Raw genomic sequence first — 17,097 nt, 5'->3', positions numbered from 1 at the left:
ATGCTACTGCCTGCTAACTCAGGGCTGTGAATGGCAGTCTGCCACAGTGGGATGGAAAAGCTAATAGGGGCTGCAGTTCACCTGGATGATATATGTTCTTTGAGAAAGGAGCTCTACTCAGTTGTATTCTGGTCCTGCTTCCTGTGTGCTGGTCTCCTAGCTCTTCAGTTAACTGGAAATTAGTAACTTGTTTGTATCTAGTGCCTGTTCAGTTGAGCACTCTTGTCACTTCCTTTCCCATTGGCATCCAAGTCCACTGTTTAGGCACCCTTGGAAGGAGCAGAGTTGTCATGAAGAAGCATAGAAAATTTACCTTTTTACTTCTCTTGGATATAGTTTTATTGTTGAGAGCACAGAACCAGAATGTGAAGCTATCCTGAGCTGGGTTCTACAGTAGGAAGAATGCCTGTGGACCCTGCCCCACTTCTGCCTCCCAAGACTCACTAATTATTGGACACAGACCCATTCTTGGTGCTGTAGTCTGGTAGCTGTAGGCCTACTAGTATTACTGTGCTATCGCTCCATCCAGCCTGAAATGGGACCAATGATTCTAGACTCCTGGTGTCATAAGGAACACTGAATGAATGCTTGAAGCTTCTTGCTATCTTTCTTTAGAAAAGACTCCAAAGCCTATGTTTGGAACCACTCTTCTCTTTGTTGGGACTCAGCCTCATGGGCTGGCCAGAGAGATGATCAGGTTGCAGAACAAAGCTGTAATATAGTGGTTTAATTGCCTGTTGATAAGACTTCATTCCTGTGACCACTTCTTCCAGGACAGCTAGGCTTGGTCTTCCTGGTGTGTATGCCCTTTGGGGAGGCTGGAGGATAGGCCAGGATACATATGTAGCAGGTAGATTGGAACAACTACAGCTGCAGGTGCCATGGGCCTTTATCTTGAGACTCTCTTTAGATGAAATTAACTGGCAGAGTTCTTGCTGAGCTTCTAGCATGCCGTGTCCCAATGTTCTGTTATTTCTGTGTACTGAGGGAATAAATTGTTGCCAGTATCATGCAGAATGGAATTGTACTTTCTGTGGTGCTGGTTCTAGTGTTCCTAAAGCCTTCTTGGGGGCTGGGGGTGGGAGGGGAGGTATGTGAGTACAGGCATGTTCATGTATTATAAAATAAGTGCCTCTAAAAAAGCTGTGAGTGAAAGGACAAGGTATTCTTGAAATACTTAAGTACTTAAAGTTTAGTAGAAAATGAATATCCACTTTCTTCTTAGATGAGTATATCACATCATATGAGGCATGGTTTAAGATTCTAGTCATGCTCTATTTGAATCTTATTTGGTGAGCTATTTTTCTTTTTTTTCTTTTTTTTTCTGCCAGTCCTGGGTCTTGGACTCAGGGCCTGAGCACTGTCCCTGGCTTCTTTTTGCTCAGGCTAGCACTCTGCCACTTGAGCCACAGCGCTACTTCTGGCTTTTCTATATATGTGGTGCTGGGAATTGAACCGTGGGCTTTGTGTATGAAAGGCAAGCACTCTTGCCACTAGGCCATATTCCCAGCCCATTTCTTTTCACTAATATTTCAGAAAGTTAGCAACTCTTGCTTAAATCTTACTAATTATTTTTTAATTCTGTTATGGAACTTATTCAATGAATTAATGTACTGTATCAAACTTTTCTTGAGAAATAAGATGCTAGTATCAGTTTATTCCTTTAGTCTTAGATTATAGGCAAAGATTAAATAACCTGCTGCATTATAGGGATAAAAGGAAAGGTGAGTGAGGATGCATATGCTCAACACAGTTTATGTGAAAATAGGTCAGTGAAACCTTTCAAAATTGTATTAAGAAGGGGGAGTTAATTGGGGAGAGAGAAGGAGGTGAGATTGATCAGGATATATTTGTATACAATGTGTGCAAATGTCATAATAAACCCCCTCGTACAATTAATGTATACTAATAAACAGTAACTGAACAATAAAAATGAAATAAAAATAATATCCTCAGAATGCTTTATGGAAAGATAGTACTGGAATTTTGTTGTTGTTGTTGTCTGTTTTTTGCCAGTCCTGAGGATTGTACTCTGGGCCTTGGTTCTGACCTTGAACTCTTTTTGCTCAAGTCTAGCACTCTACCACTGGAGCCATAGCACCACTTTTGGCTTTTTATGATTCAAAGCACCACTTTTGGCTTTTTTATGATTCAATTGGAGATAAGAGTCTCACAGACTTTCCTGCCCACACTGCTTTGAACTGCAATCCTAAAATCTCTGCCTCTTGAGAAGTTAAGATTTTAGATGTGAGCCACCAGTGCCTTGCTGAAATATTATACTTTTATTTGGCTTCTGTAGGTGTCAGATGTTTCTGAAAATTACATCAAAATAACTTAATTCACTTTATGGAATTTCATTGATATTAAAATATTGATTTTAACTCCAATATTTTTCTTCACTCAGATATTTTTCGTCATTTCCAGATGCTGTTTGCTTGATCCCCTTGGTGATTGTATTTGTTTATCTACAGCCCCTTCTCTTCCATTGGCTTGAGATACCCATTTTATTTCCCATGATTGCTTTTTGCAAGACATTAGAGTTTTGATTTGGAACTTGTTCTCACTTTTGGAAAAGGAGAATACCAGTGAGATGTGAAAAAAAATGGGAAGACAGGCTAGCTTCAGGTTTCTGCTAGAGTTGTCAGAGTCTTTGCAGTAACTATTCTTCAGGGTATTTGTTTTTGTTTTTGTTTTTTGTCCTTTAAAAGCTGGGTATTATGACAAAAGCCTGATGTCCAGGATCCCATCATCCAGTTCTGTTGTTGTAGTTTGGGTTTTTTAGCATGTTAGAAATGAAAGAAGAAAACAACCTTCAGCTTGTTTTCAGTCCTACAATTCTAGTATGTGAATACATATACACCTGCAAACCAGTCAGAAAGTATTTTAGTAACCCCCAAATCACAGACACTTAAAAAAATTATACTTAATATATTATGGAATTACATATTATGTCCTAGTATCCTGAGAAAAAAAAGCCAGCCTTCATTTACATTCTTTTAAAAATTAATCATAAAATGAACTGACCAGTTAGAAGATATATTTTATATATTTTCAAAAAAAGAAAATCTGGGGGCTGGGAATATGGCCTAGTGGCAAGAGTGCTTGCCTCCTACACATGAAGCTCTCGTTTTGATTCCCCAGCACCACATATATGGAAAATGGCCAGAAGGGGCACTGTGGCTCAGGTGGCAGAGTGCTAGCCTTGAGCGGGAAGAAGCCAGGCACGGTGCTCAAGCCCTGAGTCCAAGGCCCAGGACTGGCCAAAAAAAAAAAAAAAAAAGAAAAGAAAGAAAATCTGCCAGGCACCAGTGGCTCATGCCTATAATCCTAGCCATTTAGGAGTCTGAGATCTGAGGATCTTGGTTCAGAGTCAGCCCAAATAGGAAAGTCCATGAAACTCTTCTCTCTAATAAGCTACTTTTTAAAAAGCTGGAAGTAGAGCTGTGGCTCAAATGATAGTGCTAGCCTTAATTAAAAAAAACTCAGGGACAGTGCTCAGGCTCTGAGTTCCAGTCCCTAGACCAGCACGTGCACACACATACACACACACACACACACACACACACGTCTTCTGTAGTAGGAAATGATCAAGCAATTTATAAGACTAATTATTTTACTCAAATCAGAGATTTCAAGTTAGCAATGAAGGTTAAAGTGATTATATGATGTTTTGGCCTAAATGGTTATTTGTTTTTAAATTGACAGCATGAACACTGATAGTAACAGGTAAGTAGTCCTTTTCATCTTACATCAACAGGCTCTTTGTGCCTATATGGATATACTATGGTTGCATTCCTCCTTATGCATATGGAAGGATTGTCTTTTTACCATGGTCTTTAACCATTGCAGGGGTGCATCTCCTTTATGAAAATATCAGGACTTTATGTTTACAGTGGTCTCTAGCCATTGCAAATGTATATCTGACTTATACAGTGACTATTGGCTTTTTTTTTCTTTCTTTCTTTTGCCAGTCCTTGGGTCTGAGCGTTGTCCCTGGCTTCTTTCTGCTCAAGGCTAGCACTCTGCCACTTGAGCCACTGTGCCACTTCTGGTCGTTTTCTGTGTATGTGGTGCTGGGGAATTGAACCCAGGGCTTCATGTATATGAGGCAAGCACTCTTTGCCACTAGGCCGTATCCCCAGCTCCTACAGTGACTATTTGCTTCCCTGTGGTTCTTAACTATTACAGAGGAAGGGAGAGAGAAATGATGGCAGGCCATCAAATGTTTATTTTGTTTCATTGCATAATTTTTCAGATAGTAGGTCCAAGTGGTACAATATTCCCCAAAACCTTACTCCATTTTTAAGGTTTTCCTGTAATCTCGAGTTCAAGAATGAAGTAGAGTTTATCAATGAATTTTTCAGCAATATCAGTTGGTAGAACTTGGTCATATTTAAGCTTGCTTTTAAAAAAAATAACTTAAAAATTGTTTTTTTTCTGAAAGTACTTTATACTTTATATTGTAGTAGCTGAAAATATTTAGACATGTATATTTATCAGCAAAATTATTTTAGATCTTCAAGTACTAGGATTAAATTGTATTAATATTTATGAAAATTCTTGTTAAAGATAAAACTCCTGCTTTCTAATGAGATCCATTTTGACATCTACTTGAGACCATCTGCACTTGTGCCTGTTCATAGCTTGCTTTATAAATAATACATGGCCATGGTTAGTATAACATAAAACTACCATCTGCCAATATTTATTAACAAAGTCATGCCTTGAATCCTGTCAAAGAGAAACTGTTTATTAAGTGTTTATTTTTATGTATGAATGTAGCAGTAGGACAGGCAGGGATGAACTTTTTGAGCATTCCACTTATGGAACATGTTACTTCTACAAGGAAGTGATCAATGCCAGAGAAGTGCTTGTGAAGTTTTAGACCACTATTATAAGATGGAACTCAGCCACTTGGGTTTACAAGATGCTTAAACCAATGTAGCTTGAATAGTGAAAGGTTTTCTCTTTTATTCTGTTTACGTGTATTTAAATGATAACAGTACACATCTGAATTTACATGGCATTCTTCCCATTCTCACCTTCCATATAAAAACTTGTGATTTAAGCTTTCAAGACTTGAAACTTTTATACTTAAATTTTATTTACATTTACTTAAGGCTTTAAGCACTATTTTAGTTTAGTTTTGTTGGTGCCACTCCTGGGGCACTCAGGCCTGGGCACTACCCCTGAGCTTTTTTACACAGTTTATTGCTCTACCTCTTGAACCATAGCTCCACTTTTGGATTTTTGGTGATAATTGGAGAGCATCTCAGAGACTCCAAAGGAGAATACTCTTAGGGGAGAAACACAAAGGTGCAATGCCTTTGCTTCTGGTCATATAAAATAATATTTATCAAAATGAACTCCAGGAAATGGAAACAAGAATATTTTTCTTAAAAAAAGGAAGTCTCAGACTTTCCTGCCTGATCTGGCTTTGAATGTGATTCTTGGATCTCAGCCTCCTCGGTAGTTATGATTACAGATGTGAGCCACTGGTGCATGGCCAAGCACTATTTTTAAGTTAATGCATGGTCCTTGTGGTGACCAGTTCATTATTCTGCATATCAGTCTTGTCATCTTACTGTCTGGATGGGGTTTGGCATGGTGTGAATGGCCATTCTTAGGCACTTAGCCATCTGTGATGGCTCTGTGGTCAGATTTCTAATTTGTATTTATGGATGGCCAAGATGTTCCTGTTTTCAAGGCTCATTTCTGCACAGTAGTTGGTGATTATTAAGCAAAGAATGGACAAAATTAGATCTATGTTGAAAGGATAGCAGTAGTAACAGTGAGTAACTGTGTCCCCCAATTTTCTAGCTAGATACTGGACTTTGGAGGACAGGGTGCTCTTGGCATGAGTAGAGAAAATGTAGTACTGGATGTAGCATCTTATATGGCCAGATGCATCTATGTCTTACAGAAGGGAAGGGAAGCACTGTCCATGATGAAGGTAATTGGCCAGCCCTGGGGAAATTTGAGCAACAAAATATTGTGAAAATAGCACAGGGTATAACCCTCAGGATAAATGAAATATAAAGAAGTTAATACATGAGTAATAATGGTTCATGAACAAATGGGAGCAGCTTCCTTACAGAAAAATCCCACATGGGAATGAGGGAAGCAAAATCACCTTCAAAATCACTATACATGCCGTAGCCATATATGCTAAAAGGAGTAGATAAAATAGAGGAGGAGGAAGAGTTGTCCTCAAAGTTTCTCACCGAAGATATTTTTAAAGGAAAAATAGTAACAGTTTTAAAATTGCATTTTTATTATCTTTAAGTAATAGTACAAAGAAGCTACCATTTAACAAGTCATTTTATGAATAATGCATCTTGATTGATATCACCCTTTCTTTATTGTCTCCCTTCCCTTCCAACCCCATCTTCAGTTTTCTTTATTTTATAAGGTATACATTGAATATTATGACTAAATTCTTCTTCTACTTCCTCTCCTTATTTGTATACCCCCCTCTCTTTGACATCTCCCCAACTTTAAGGTGACAGCTTCCTGGTATTTATTTTATTGGACTGTGAGTTTGTTTTACTAAGGAATTACACCATTTGAATTGTCCTCTGAAAATTCCCTATTTCAGTCAGTACACTTGCATACAACCCAGTTGTGCTTACTTGTACATTTATCAGTTCTAGCTTCCACATATGGTGGAGCTAGGGTTTAAAATCAGGGCCTTAATGTTTGTTCTACCACTTGAACACTACCTCAGCCATTTTTATTTTATTTTACTTTTCAGGTAGGGGCTAGTGTGGGACCATGATCATCTTACCTCCTACTTCCACCTCCTGTATAGCTGAAATTACAAGTATGCATCACCACATCTGGTGTTTTTTGTTTGTTTTTTTAAGTCTCTGTGTGTGTGTCACAGTTTGAACTGGGGGCTTAGGCCCTGTCCCTGAGTTTTTGTGCCCAAGGCTAGCACTCTACCAACTGAGCCACAGCTCCACTCCTGGCTTTTTGGTGGTCAATTGGATATGAGAATCTCATGGACTTTGCTGCTTGGACTGGCTTTGAACTGTGATCCTCAGACCTCAGCTTCCTTAGTAGCTAGGATTACAGGCATGAGCCACCCAGGCCCTGCCACCTGGCTTTTTTGTGTTAGAGTTTCATCGACTTTTTGCCTGTGCTGGCTTTGAATCACATCATTCCATTTCTGCCTTTCTGTACCATCACACCTAGTCCAAAGAATTGTAATGGTGCAAGAAGAAACAAGTAGATATCACCTCAGCCCATGGTGACTGTCAGCAGAAAGAAGACAGGTACCTTTTCTGAACCCTGATGTGGTATGCTGAAAAGATGGTTTGCCCAATTCGTAACCATGAGTCTTGCCAGGCACTGTGGGTTACATCTATAATCCTAGATACTAAGGAGGCTGAGATCTGAGGGTTGCAGTTCAAAGCAGCCCAGGCAGGAAAGTCCATGAGACTCTTATCTCCAATTAAACACCAAGAACCCAAAAGTGGAGCTATGACTCAATTGCTAGAATAGTGGAGCTATGACTCAATTGCTAGAGTACTAGCCTTGAGCACAAAAGTTCAGGGACAGGCTCTGAGTTTGAGCCCCAGGACCAGCACAAAGTAGTAAGCAAATAAATAAAATAACCTCATTCTAATCATGAGAAAATATCAGACAAACTCAAATTTGGAAGATTTCGCCAAGTAATTATTTTTTAGTAATCTTCAAAAGTATTCAGATTATAAGGAGCTAGGAAATGAGATAACAGATGCTAGTTTAAGGACAAGGAGGAGACCTGGAGACAGGGTAAAATAAAAAGCAGACTCGGCAAGCTGGCATTATGTTAGCATGTTATGCCAGAGTTAGTTTAATAACATGTAGTGTTGACCTGGGGACACTTCTGAAAGGTAAACAGGAGCTTTCTATATGTTCAAAGTTATAAGGAACTGGAAAGTGAAAGAAAAAATGTGGATGTCAGATGTCATCAGGGAGTGTGTGGTCAGGGTAGAGAGCAAAATCCTAAACAGAGCTTAGGTAGGTTGGATGGAGGGGTTCAAACAAAGATGTGGGCAACAGTGTGGGTTGAGGTCTCTGGAGACCTCAGGCCAGTAGGTACTGGTTTGAAAGTATGAGATTTGAGGTAGAAAAGGTGAGTTCATTCCTGTTTGTTAAAATACCAGCCAGTAAGAGGACTTTGAGATGTGTCTGTAAGTTGTTAGAAATAAGAGTCTCAAGCAAGGTAGGCAGCCTGGAGATGATTTCACACCAGGAAGAACTAGTTAAAAAAAACAAAACAAAAAAAAAACGTGTGTAAACATGAGATGAGCCAAGCAGAACATGTAGAAAGAGGATCAGGGAGTCAGGTGAAGAGAAGTATAGTACATACAAGGGAAATAGGATGGAAGAGCAGTGAGAAAGGGAGGGGAGGAGAGAGGGACAGAAGCCCCAGAAAACTTCTGCCACTGGGTAGTACCTTTAGTGTTATGTGACCTGCACAGCAGGGCTATCCTAGAAGGAGGAACCATTTGTCTTAAACCTCTAGACAAGGTACAGTCAACTTTAAAAGCAGTTATATAGGAGAAGATAAAGATAGTAAGCTGAGAATCCAAAAGGCCTTAGAAGGTGCCTTGGTGTTGGCAAGTTGTCTCTTGACTTTTGGATCCTGTAGGACGTGGTGCTGAGATACTTTCCATCTCTTCTGAGAGAAAAGTCTGTAGCTAGATGCAGTAATTATGATTTCCAATGTAGTCTATTTCATTTTGGTTGTACTTAGCAAAGAAATGTTTACCAGTGGTCAATCTGTCAGCACATACTGCTTTTCTGGTTATTTCTGACCCTCATTCCTTCCCTTCCAGCCTCCCTCCCTCCTTCCATTCTCCTTTTCTAAATTTATTTTTGGCTAGTACTAGGTCTTGAACTCAGGGCCCGGGTGCTATCCTTTAGCATTTTTTGCCCAAGGCTTGTGCACTACCATTTGGTCCACATCTCCACTTTTGACTTTCTGGTAGTTAATTGGAGGTAAGACTTTCACAGACTTTCTTGCCTAGGGTGAATTCAAACCTCGATGTGCAGGTCTCAGCCTCCTTTATTAAGGATTACCAGCATGAGCCACCAGCGTCCAACTCATTTTATTTAGCTTTTCTTTTTAAGCATGGATTTTTTTGATGAAATAAAGTCTGTTGTCAAATAATTTGGTTCCTAAGGCTTTGACCTGCTTATTATTCTCTCTTGTGATTGTTTTCTGTGGTATCTTCTGCCCTGGGAAAGCTGCTCAGCCACAAGGATTGCCTAGCATTGCTGAGTCTGAATCATTATCTGGTATTTCTTTATAGTATATTCAGGCCTGTACACCTGCATATGTATATGCAGAAAGGTGTGGAATAGATGTGATTTTTAGCTAGATGATTGTATTCACTGCTATTGTTCAGCAAATATTTTAAGCCTTGAGCTTCCCCCTTCTCCTCCTCTGTGAAATAGGGGGACTGGTTACAATTTTCACTTAAAATTTGTTCTAGTTTGTGAAAAGTTCTTAATCATTGATAGCTTGTAATAAAGTACATTTTATTTGCCTTCTGTTTCCTCTAAAAATTGTCACCATGGTCACTTGGAATAGGTTTTTTTCTTCTTCACCATTTAATAGAAATACTTGTGACAGTTTGACTTTGTGTATGTATATATGTGTAGTGCAGTGTATGTGTGTACCAAAACTGGGGCTTGAACTTAGGGCCTCACATACTTCCTTATCTTTTTTGCTAAAGGTTGATATTCTACAACTGGAACCATAACTCTACTTGTAGCTTTTTGCTGGTTAATTGAAGATAAGTATCTTGGATTTGTGTGACCCAGCTGCTTCAGTCCCCTGATATCAGCTTCCTGAGTAGCTAGGATTATAGATGTGAGCCAAAATTGCCTAGCTTGCCAATTTGACTTTTATGTGAAAATTTGAAGCTTCCTTTTGAATACAACACCATTGAGCACAACAGTACATTTTTAGGAATGTTGCCCAGGTTGCCTGTCATTGTCTGTCCAGATAACCTAAGATATTTTTTCCTGACTAGTGGTGTGCTCTGAGGTACATTCTGCATGGTGTCATCTTGGAATCTGCTCAACTCAACAGCTTATGTAAGACTTATATGTCAGGATCTTACACAATGACAATTTTAAAAATATTTTAAAATAGTGAATGGGAAATATCTTATTGCTAGGGCATCATCAGTCCTGTGTTCTTATGTGATATCAATACAATTTACATTTTCCACTTAGCCAGAGTTTTCTTTTTTACTCCATCTGAAAGGTGGCTTTTTATTCATTTGGGGCCACTGTGCTGTGGAGATTCATTTAGGAGTAGCTCTGTTTGTAATGTTAGTGCTCACTTGTTATTACTCTTGCTGAGTGCTGTGTATGTTTTCGTAGATGAGCTGAGAAACCAGGGGAACTTGTAGCAATCAGGATAGAGCCTTTAATTTTCTTTTTTAATAATTTCTCATTCTGTTCTTCATAGCTGAAACATATTAAAGTAGTTACTTCTAACACAAATATTTGAGAATATGATAGAATTAGGAAGGATCTATGTTTTAGGTAGAGTTCTTCTATATAAGGCCAAGGAAATTTCTAATTCACCTATGAGCCAATCTCAATGTATCTATTCAGATTTCATGTCACAAATAATTATATTATCCAAGGTTATACTAAATCTACATCTTCTATTATCTTCCTGAAAGTACTAAAGCACTTGTATTAGGCATTCTAATTTCTACTACAGAACTTGGAAGCTATTTATTTATCTTTTTTAATTTAATGAGGCTAAAAAAAGCCCTCCTTTTATTAACCTTTCTCCTCCTTTTCTAGTATGCTGTTTTAAGATCATACCTATTTATAAACCACACTTAAATGAGGATGGAAATATTTACTTCATTAGGATAATTTTCATCCTTTAGTAAAAGCAAAATAAAAACTAAAATAAACTGTAGTGTCTCATATACATGCTAAAGCCATGTAAACGACACAAAATTATTTCCTTGATTACTTGCAGTTGTCAGCCAGTTCAGTTCAAAGAAGAGAGACAGATGGCAAGAGATGGTGTTGCCTGACCATAATCTCAGACATAGTTTGTCACACATGGAATTAAGGATTGTGTGGCCTGCACATAGGCTCTCCAGCCTACCCAGTACCTGGTACCTAGGGCCAAACTCAACCTACAATGGTTAGGAACTGCACTGTAGGAGAAATTCAGGAGGAGATAGACCCTTGGTGACAGTCAGTACAGTGCTGGTGCACCCTAGAATGTACTACCAGCTTGGGCCTAGCCACCGCGCTGACCTATCCAGAGAAAGCAAGCAGGCACCAAAGTGTATGCATCCTTGAAGGAGCTAGGTCTGGAGAGTTTACTGTGGAGTAGGGACTATAAGGAAGGTTATCAGGAACAGGTCTACTGGGCAATGTTGGGGTAGTGGCCTGAGAGTCTATATCTAGAAGTTCTTTGTAGAATGATGACCATTGTGGGGGCCAATTGCTATCAGGTTTTAAATGAAAGCCATATGTGTTCTAAATAAATGCAGTAAGACATTCCTTCTTTCTCTTGTTAATCCTTTTAGTGTTTGTTGAAAAAGTGCTGAAGAGACTTTTCCCTAATGTTCCAAGTGGGCAAGAAAAAGAGACACTCCAAATTCTGACCTCCGAAACACCACCTAAGAAAGTGAACTCTGAAAAAAGGAAACACAAGCATGTTCATCATCTAACAGGTAAGGGTAGATGACAAGGATCCAGTTTTCTCCAGGAACCTACACTCACTGGAAAATCTATCCTTTTGCCCTGTGGCTTCTCTTTGTTGAATTTGATTGATTGATTACTAACACTGGGGCTTAAATTCAGGTTCTGAGCACTGTCCCTTAGCTTTCCATTCAAGGCTAGCACTCTACTGTATGAATCACAGCTCTACTTCTAGCTTTTTGGTGGTTAATTGGAGATAAGAATCTCATGGACTTAACTGTCTAAGCTGGCTTCAAACCACAATCTTCAAACCTCAGCCTCCTGAGAAGCTAGGTTTACACCTCTCTTTAAAAAAAAAAAAAACAAACCCGTGCCCTTATACTTACTAGACAAGATGCTCTGCCACAAAGCTGTGCCTCCAGTCTGTTTTTTTCCTCTGGTTATTTTTAAAATAAGGTCTCTCTCTCTGCCTGGGCACAGCCATGAATCACCACATACAACTTCTTCCCATTGAGATTGAATTCCAGTCTCCCATGCAGCTGGGATGACAGAGGTGTACCACCTTGCCCGGCAATGGGTTGAGAAGGGTTATCTCATATATGCCTGGTCTGGCCTCAAACCACGATCCTCCCCATCTCAGCCTCCTAAGTAACTAGGATATCAATTGTGATCCACTGGCTCCTGGCTTGTTGAATGAATTTTGCAAGTCTTGAGAACTTAATTGGTTAGAGCAAGTGTCTTTCCACATTCAAGCTCTGATGAATAAAGAGATAACTTGTTCAGGGAAGCTAGTATTCTCAGACATACACTAGACTACTTTGTTTTTCTGGTTCAGTTTGTTTGAATGTTGTGTTTTGGGGTAAGAGATTGGACTGTGGGCAGGTGTTTGTTTCCGCCAGAATAAGAACAGTAGTTTCAAACTCTGTCACATTATTCACAGTCATAGTACTGACTCCTAATGGCCTCCTTGAAACCATTTGGCTTCTGTCCACTCAAGGACAGCACTTATTGTTCCTTGTGCATTGATCTTCAGCAGATATCTGTCCATGTCTAAAGGAAGAGTTATACTAACATCTCTCAAGCCAGGGTAGCAACATTAACTTAGTGAGATTACTATGTGAGAGACATGTGACTAGGCTACAAAGCATACAGGCATAGTGAGTAGAGTTGCTTTTATTTTTTTCCCAGTAGATACATAAATACATAGAGTCAAACTTAAGTTTCTACCATTCTGTTCTCTTTCTCTTTTTGAGGCAGTCTCACTATACAACCAACCTGGCTAAACTCTCCCACACTGGCCTTCTAACCTGTATGCACTACAACATTCACTCTTCCTTACTTCTTTTTTTTTTTTTTTGGCCAGTCCTGGGGCTTAGACTCAGGGCCTGAGCACTGTCCCTGTCTTCTTTTTGCTCAAGGCTAGCACTCTGCCACTTGAGCCACAGCGCCACTTCTGGCCATTTTCTGTATATGTGGTGCTGGGGAATTGAACCCAGGGCCTCATGTATATGAGGCAAACATGCTTGCCACTAGGCCATATTCCCAGCCCTTCTTCATTACTTCTTTAGCAATGATTTCTCACTCAATCTTCATCTCCACATGATTCTGTTTCTAAGGCTGTTGGATCTGTTGCAGATTCAGCTGAATAACCTTGAGAAAAGAGATTCGGTTCCTGATATAAATGTTATATTATAATGCTCCCTTAATTGGATCACAAATACAGGTCCAGCAGCCCTGTGTATCACCCTCCTGCCCCACAGGTCAGATCTCCACTTCCTTGAAACATATTTGCCAGGGAAATAACTTATACGTTGAAGCTAGATTTCCCAAGTAAACCCAATAAGTCTATGTGACCCAAAATATAATGAATGCCTATGGTACGATTCTGGTTTTAGATATCAACTGATATAAGATAAGCAAGAAGGAAATAGATAGATAGATAGATAGATAGATAGATAGATAGATAGATAGATATTGCTGTACTGACAATCTTTATAATTAAATGACTACTTGAATGTATTTTCATTTAACTTTTTAATAAATATACCTATTGCTGGCTGACATGCTCCTAAAAGTATATGTGAAATCTTAACCTGAAAAGTTTAGAATGTGAATATATTTGGAGATAGGGTCTTCTTAAATTTTAATCTATTGGTTCATTTGGTTGTTTTGGGGTGTGTGTGTGTGTGTGTGTGTGTGTGTGTGTGTGTGTGTGTATGTGTGTTGGTACTGGGGCTTGAATTCTGGGCCTCTAGCTCACTTGACTTTTTCAATGGGCTAGTTGCTCTACTACTTGAGCTATACCTCTACTTCTGGCTATTTGTTGGGTATTTGGAGAGAAGAGTCTTGTGGGTTTATCTTCCTGGGCTGGCTACAACCAGGAATCTCAGATCTCAGCCTCTTGAGTGGCATGAGCCACTGATACCCAGCCAAAATAAGGTCATGTAAAAGATTATTAAAGTCTGACACTGGTGGCTTATGCCTTGTAATCCTAGCTACTTAGGATATTGAGATCTGATGATTGAGGTTCAAAGCCAGCCTAGTAGGAAAGTATGTGAGACTTTCACAACCAGTTAACCAAAGTGGAGCCAAAAGTGGAGCTGTGGCCCAAGTGGTAGAATACCAGCCTTGAGTAAAAATGGTAAGAGACAATGCCTAGGCCTTGAGTTCATACTTGAACTGGCACAAGTTTAAGTACCCCAGTACCATTTTTTAAAAAGGTGATCAAAGCTAAATGAAGTTATTAAAGTATAAGAATCCGATGTGATTAGTTCCCTTGAACGAAGTATAGATGGAAAGCTTTGGTGACACAAGAAGACAACTGCGTCTATAAGCTAATCAGAGAGGCCTGGGAGAGATTTTTCCCTCTCAGCCTTCAGAAGGAACCAACACAACCAACAACTTGGACTTGCTTCTTGAACTGTGAGATAATACATTTCCATTGTTTAACTCATCTAACCTGTGCTGCTTTATAATGACAGCCCTAGAAAACTAATACAATGTCTGTTCTACTTATTAGAAATTCATTTGTGTTTTCAATCAACATAAAGTTTAAAAAGTCAGGTAATGAAAATATGAAAGAATTGACAAACTCCTGGGTGTAATAGGGGATTATTGTAGGGTTGTAGGAAACAACAATAAAGTCCAAAAGTCAATCACTTTTCTGTATATCAGTAATGAACAAGTTGAAAACATTATTAACATCCACAAATATATTTATATACAAATCTAACAATGTTTATACAACTTTTCTATTTAAAAAAAAAAGCAAACTACAGGCTGGGAATGTGGCTTAGTGGTAGAGTGCTTGCCTAACATGCATGAAGCCCTGGGTTCAATTCCTCAGTACCACATAAACAGAAAAAGCTGGAAGTGGCCCTGTAGCTCAAGTAGTAGAGTACTAGCACTGAGCTAGAAGTTCAGGGACAGTGCCCAGGCCCTGAGTTCAAGCCCCAATGACTGGCAAAAAGAAAACTATAGAATTCATATAACCTAATCAAATAACTGCATAAATGAGGAGATATCTTATGAATATTCATAGATGACTCAATACTATTGTGATATCAGTTCTTCCCAACTTGATCTTAGATTAAATGTAACCTTAGTTAGAAAGCCAGAATTTTGTATTATTAAATTGTTTCTGAAGTTCATATAGATAGGCAAAAGATTGAAAAGACTGAGGAGAACAAAGAAAAAAGTTTGAACCTACTTACCTTCAAGATTTAGTATAAAGTTACAATAATCAAGATAGTTTGGTGTTGCCAAAAGAATAGACAAAACACATTAGTGAAGTAGACACAGTTAAGTTAATCCTAGACAGGGGAGCAAAAACAACTATTGGGAAAAGAACAGGCTTTTTATCAAATGGTGCTGGTACAACTAGACATTGACATATAAAAAAAAAAAATTCAGAGACAGAAATCTCACATCCCAATATTAACTCAAAAATGCCATACCTGAGTGTAAAATGCAAAACTGTAAAGGTAGAAGATAAAGAGAAGGAAATCTTTAGATTGTTGGGCATGTTGACGACATTTTAGTTGCAGTACCTGGGTGTGCATGAACATGTGAAATTATGCTTATATTTTTGTATATGTGTACTATTGTATATTCTGAGAAGTTGGAGCTTCATTCTGTTCATTTAAGACTGATGACAATGAAGAAAGATAAAAGCAGTTCTCTTCTGAGAACCTGTTGTGATGAGTTCCAAAAGATTAGAGAGGCTTATGGTGATGCAGTGTCTTGGGGCAGGAGTGGCTTGGACTGCTGTGAGATTTGTCTCAAGAGTGAAGATAGCCCATTGCTCTTCTTGAACAATATTTTTGGCACATATCCTTGAGGATTTTCCAACCTAATTTTACCTTTGCAGGAAAAATTGCTGTGATTTGTGAACTCTGTTTATATAGATCTCAGTACTTGAAACATGAGGATACCCATATATGCCCAAGATTCTACTACCACTTAGGTTTTGAATTCTGACCCGACTTGCATTGCTACCTTCTCATAATGAGTCTGTCTCATTTAGGTGCTGTCCATCCTCTGCTGCTAGATTATCAGGTCACCTTCTTGCTTTGTAGGTCATGGATTCATCCATCTACTTGTTTTCCATTTGTCTCTTCAGAAGGTCAGGTCTGTGGAGTGGAGTCCTGACTGACCCGATGTCAGCTCAGGGAACTGTCATTGATGTTTAGAACTAGTCAGTGAGTGCTCTCCCTAGCAGAAGGTATACTTGGTGCTGTCTCTAAGCTAGAGGTGTGGCTTTGGTACTGTTTACAGCTAGGATCCTGGTCCTCTGTGCTGGCTGCGTCCAGGCTCTGGTCTTTGGTGCTATCTGTAGTTGTGTATGTGGTGCTTGTCACCTACTCCAGCCAAAGCCTGGTAAGTAGATGGTTCGATCTAGGATGTAGTCCTTGCTCCAACTGCAGGCATGTTCCCTGGTGCTGGCTACAGCTGGGGGCACTATCCTTGGGACTAAGTTTAGTGTAGTATACCAATGATGCCATCCATTTTTCTACCTGCCTTTCAGAGAAGAGAAGACTAAGTATGGATGAAACTGAAGCATCTTCCCAAAATGATGCTTCAGGTCCTGGCCTTGTAAATTCTGGGTAGATTACAGCTCTGTAATTGCAGGGATCAGAGGTTGTCATATCCAACAAAGTGTTATCCAGATTGAAATTACCCAGATTTCTAACGTTCACCTTGAATAAAAGCAGCCCAACATGGATAAATGGATGTATATATGACTTAACAAAGAAAGGAGGTGACCTAACTCAATATAACATTGGGAATTAACAAGCTAACAACCATTAATCTACTAAACTTATTGGATGATGATTGGTGGTTATAGAAAGTGAAACAACATAATTCTGCCATCTTAAGCTCATATTGTATCCAGGAACTTGATAAAACTCGTCA

General features: G+C 39.1%; 1 protein-coding gene across 2 annotated transcripts in view; it reads left to right on the top strand.

The window, feature by feature from the left end:
* The window catches only part of Erich1 (glutamate rich 1), a 56,649-nt gene that overhangs the window by 1,858 nt on the left and 37,694 nt on the right, over positions 1-17,097 (top strand). For both annotated transcript variants that reach the window (XM_048330458.1, XM_048330457.1), the window contains exon 2: positions 11,568-11,714. In XM_048330458.1, coding sequence (XP_048186415.1) covers positions 11,568-11,714 — 147 coding nt within the window. The remainder of the gene's footprint in view (positions 1-11,567; positions 11,715-17,097) is intronic.

The sequence above is a fragment of the Perognathus longimembris genome, chromosome 21 (genome assembly GCF_023159225.1).
Source record: "Perognathus longimembris pacificus isolate PPM17 chromosome 21, ASM2315922v1, whole genome shotgun sequence".
Taxonomy (NCBI): Eukaryota; Metazoa; Chordata; class Mammalia; order Rodentia; family Heteromyidae; genus Perognathus; species Perognathus longimembris.
The sequence above is the reverse complement of the archived record's forward strand: the minus strand, read 5'-3'. Positions and strand labels throughout refer to the sequence as shown.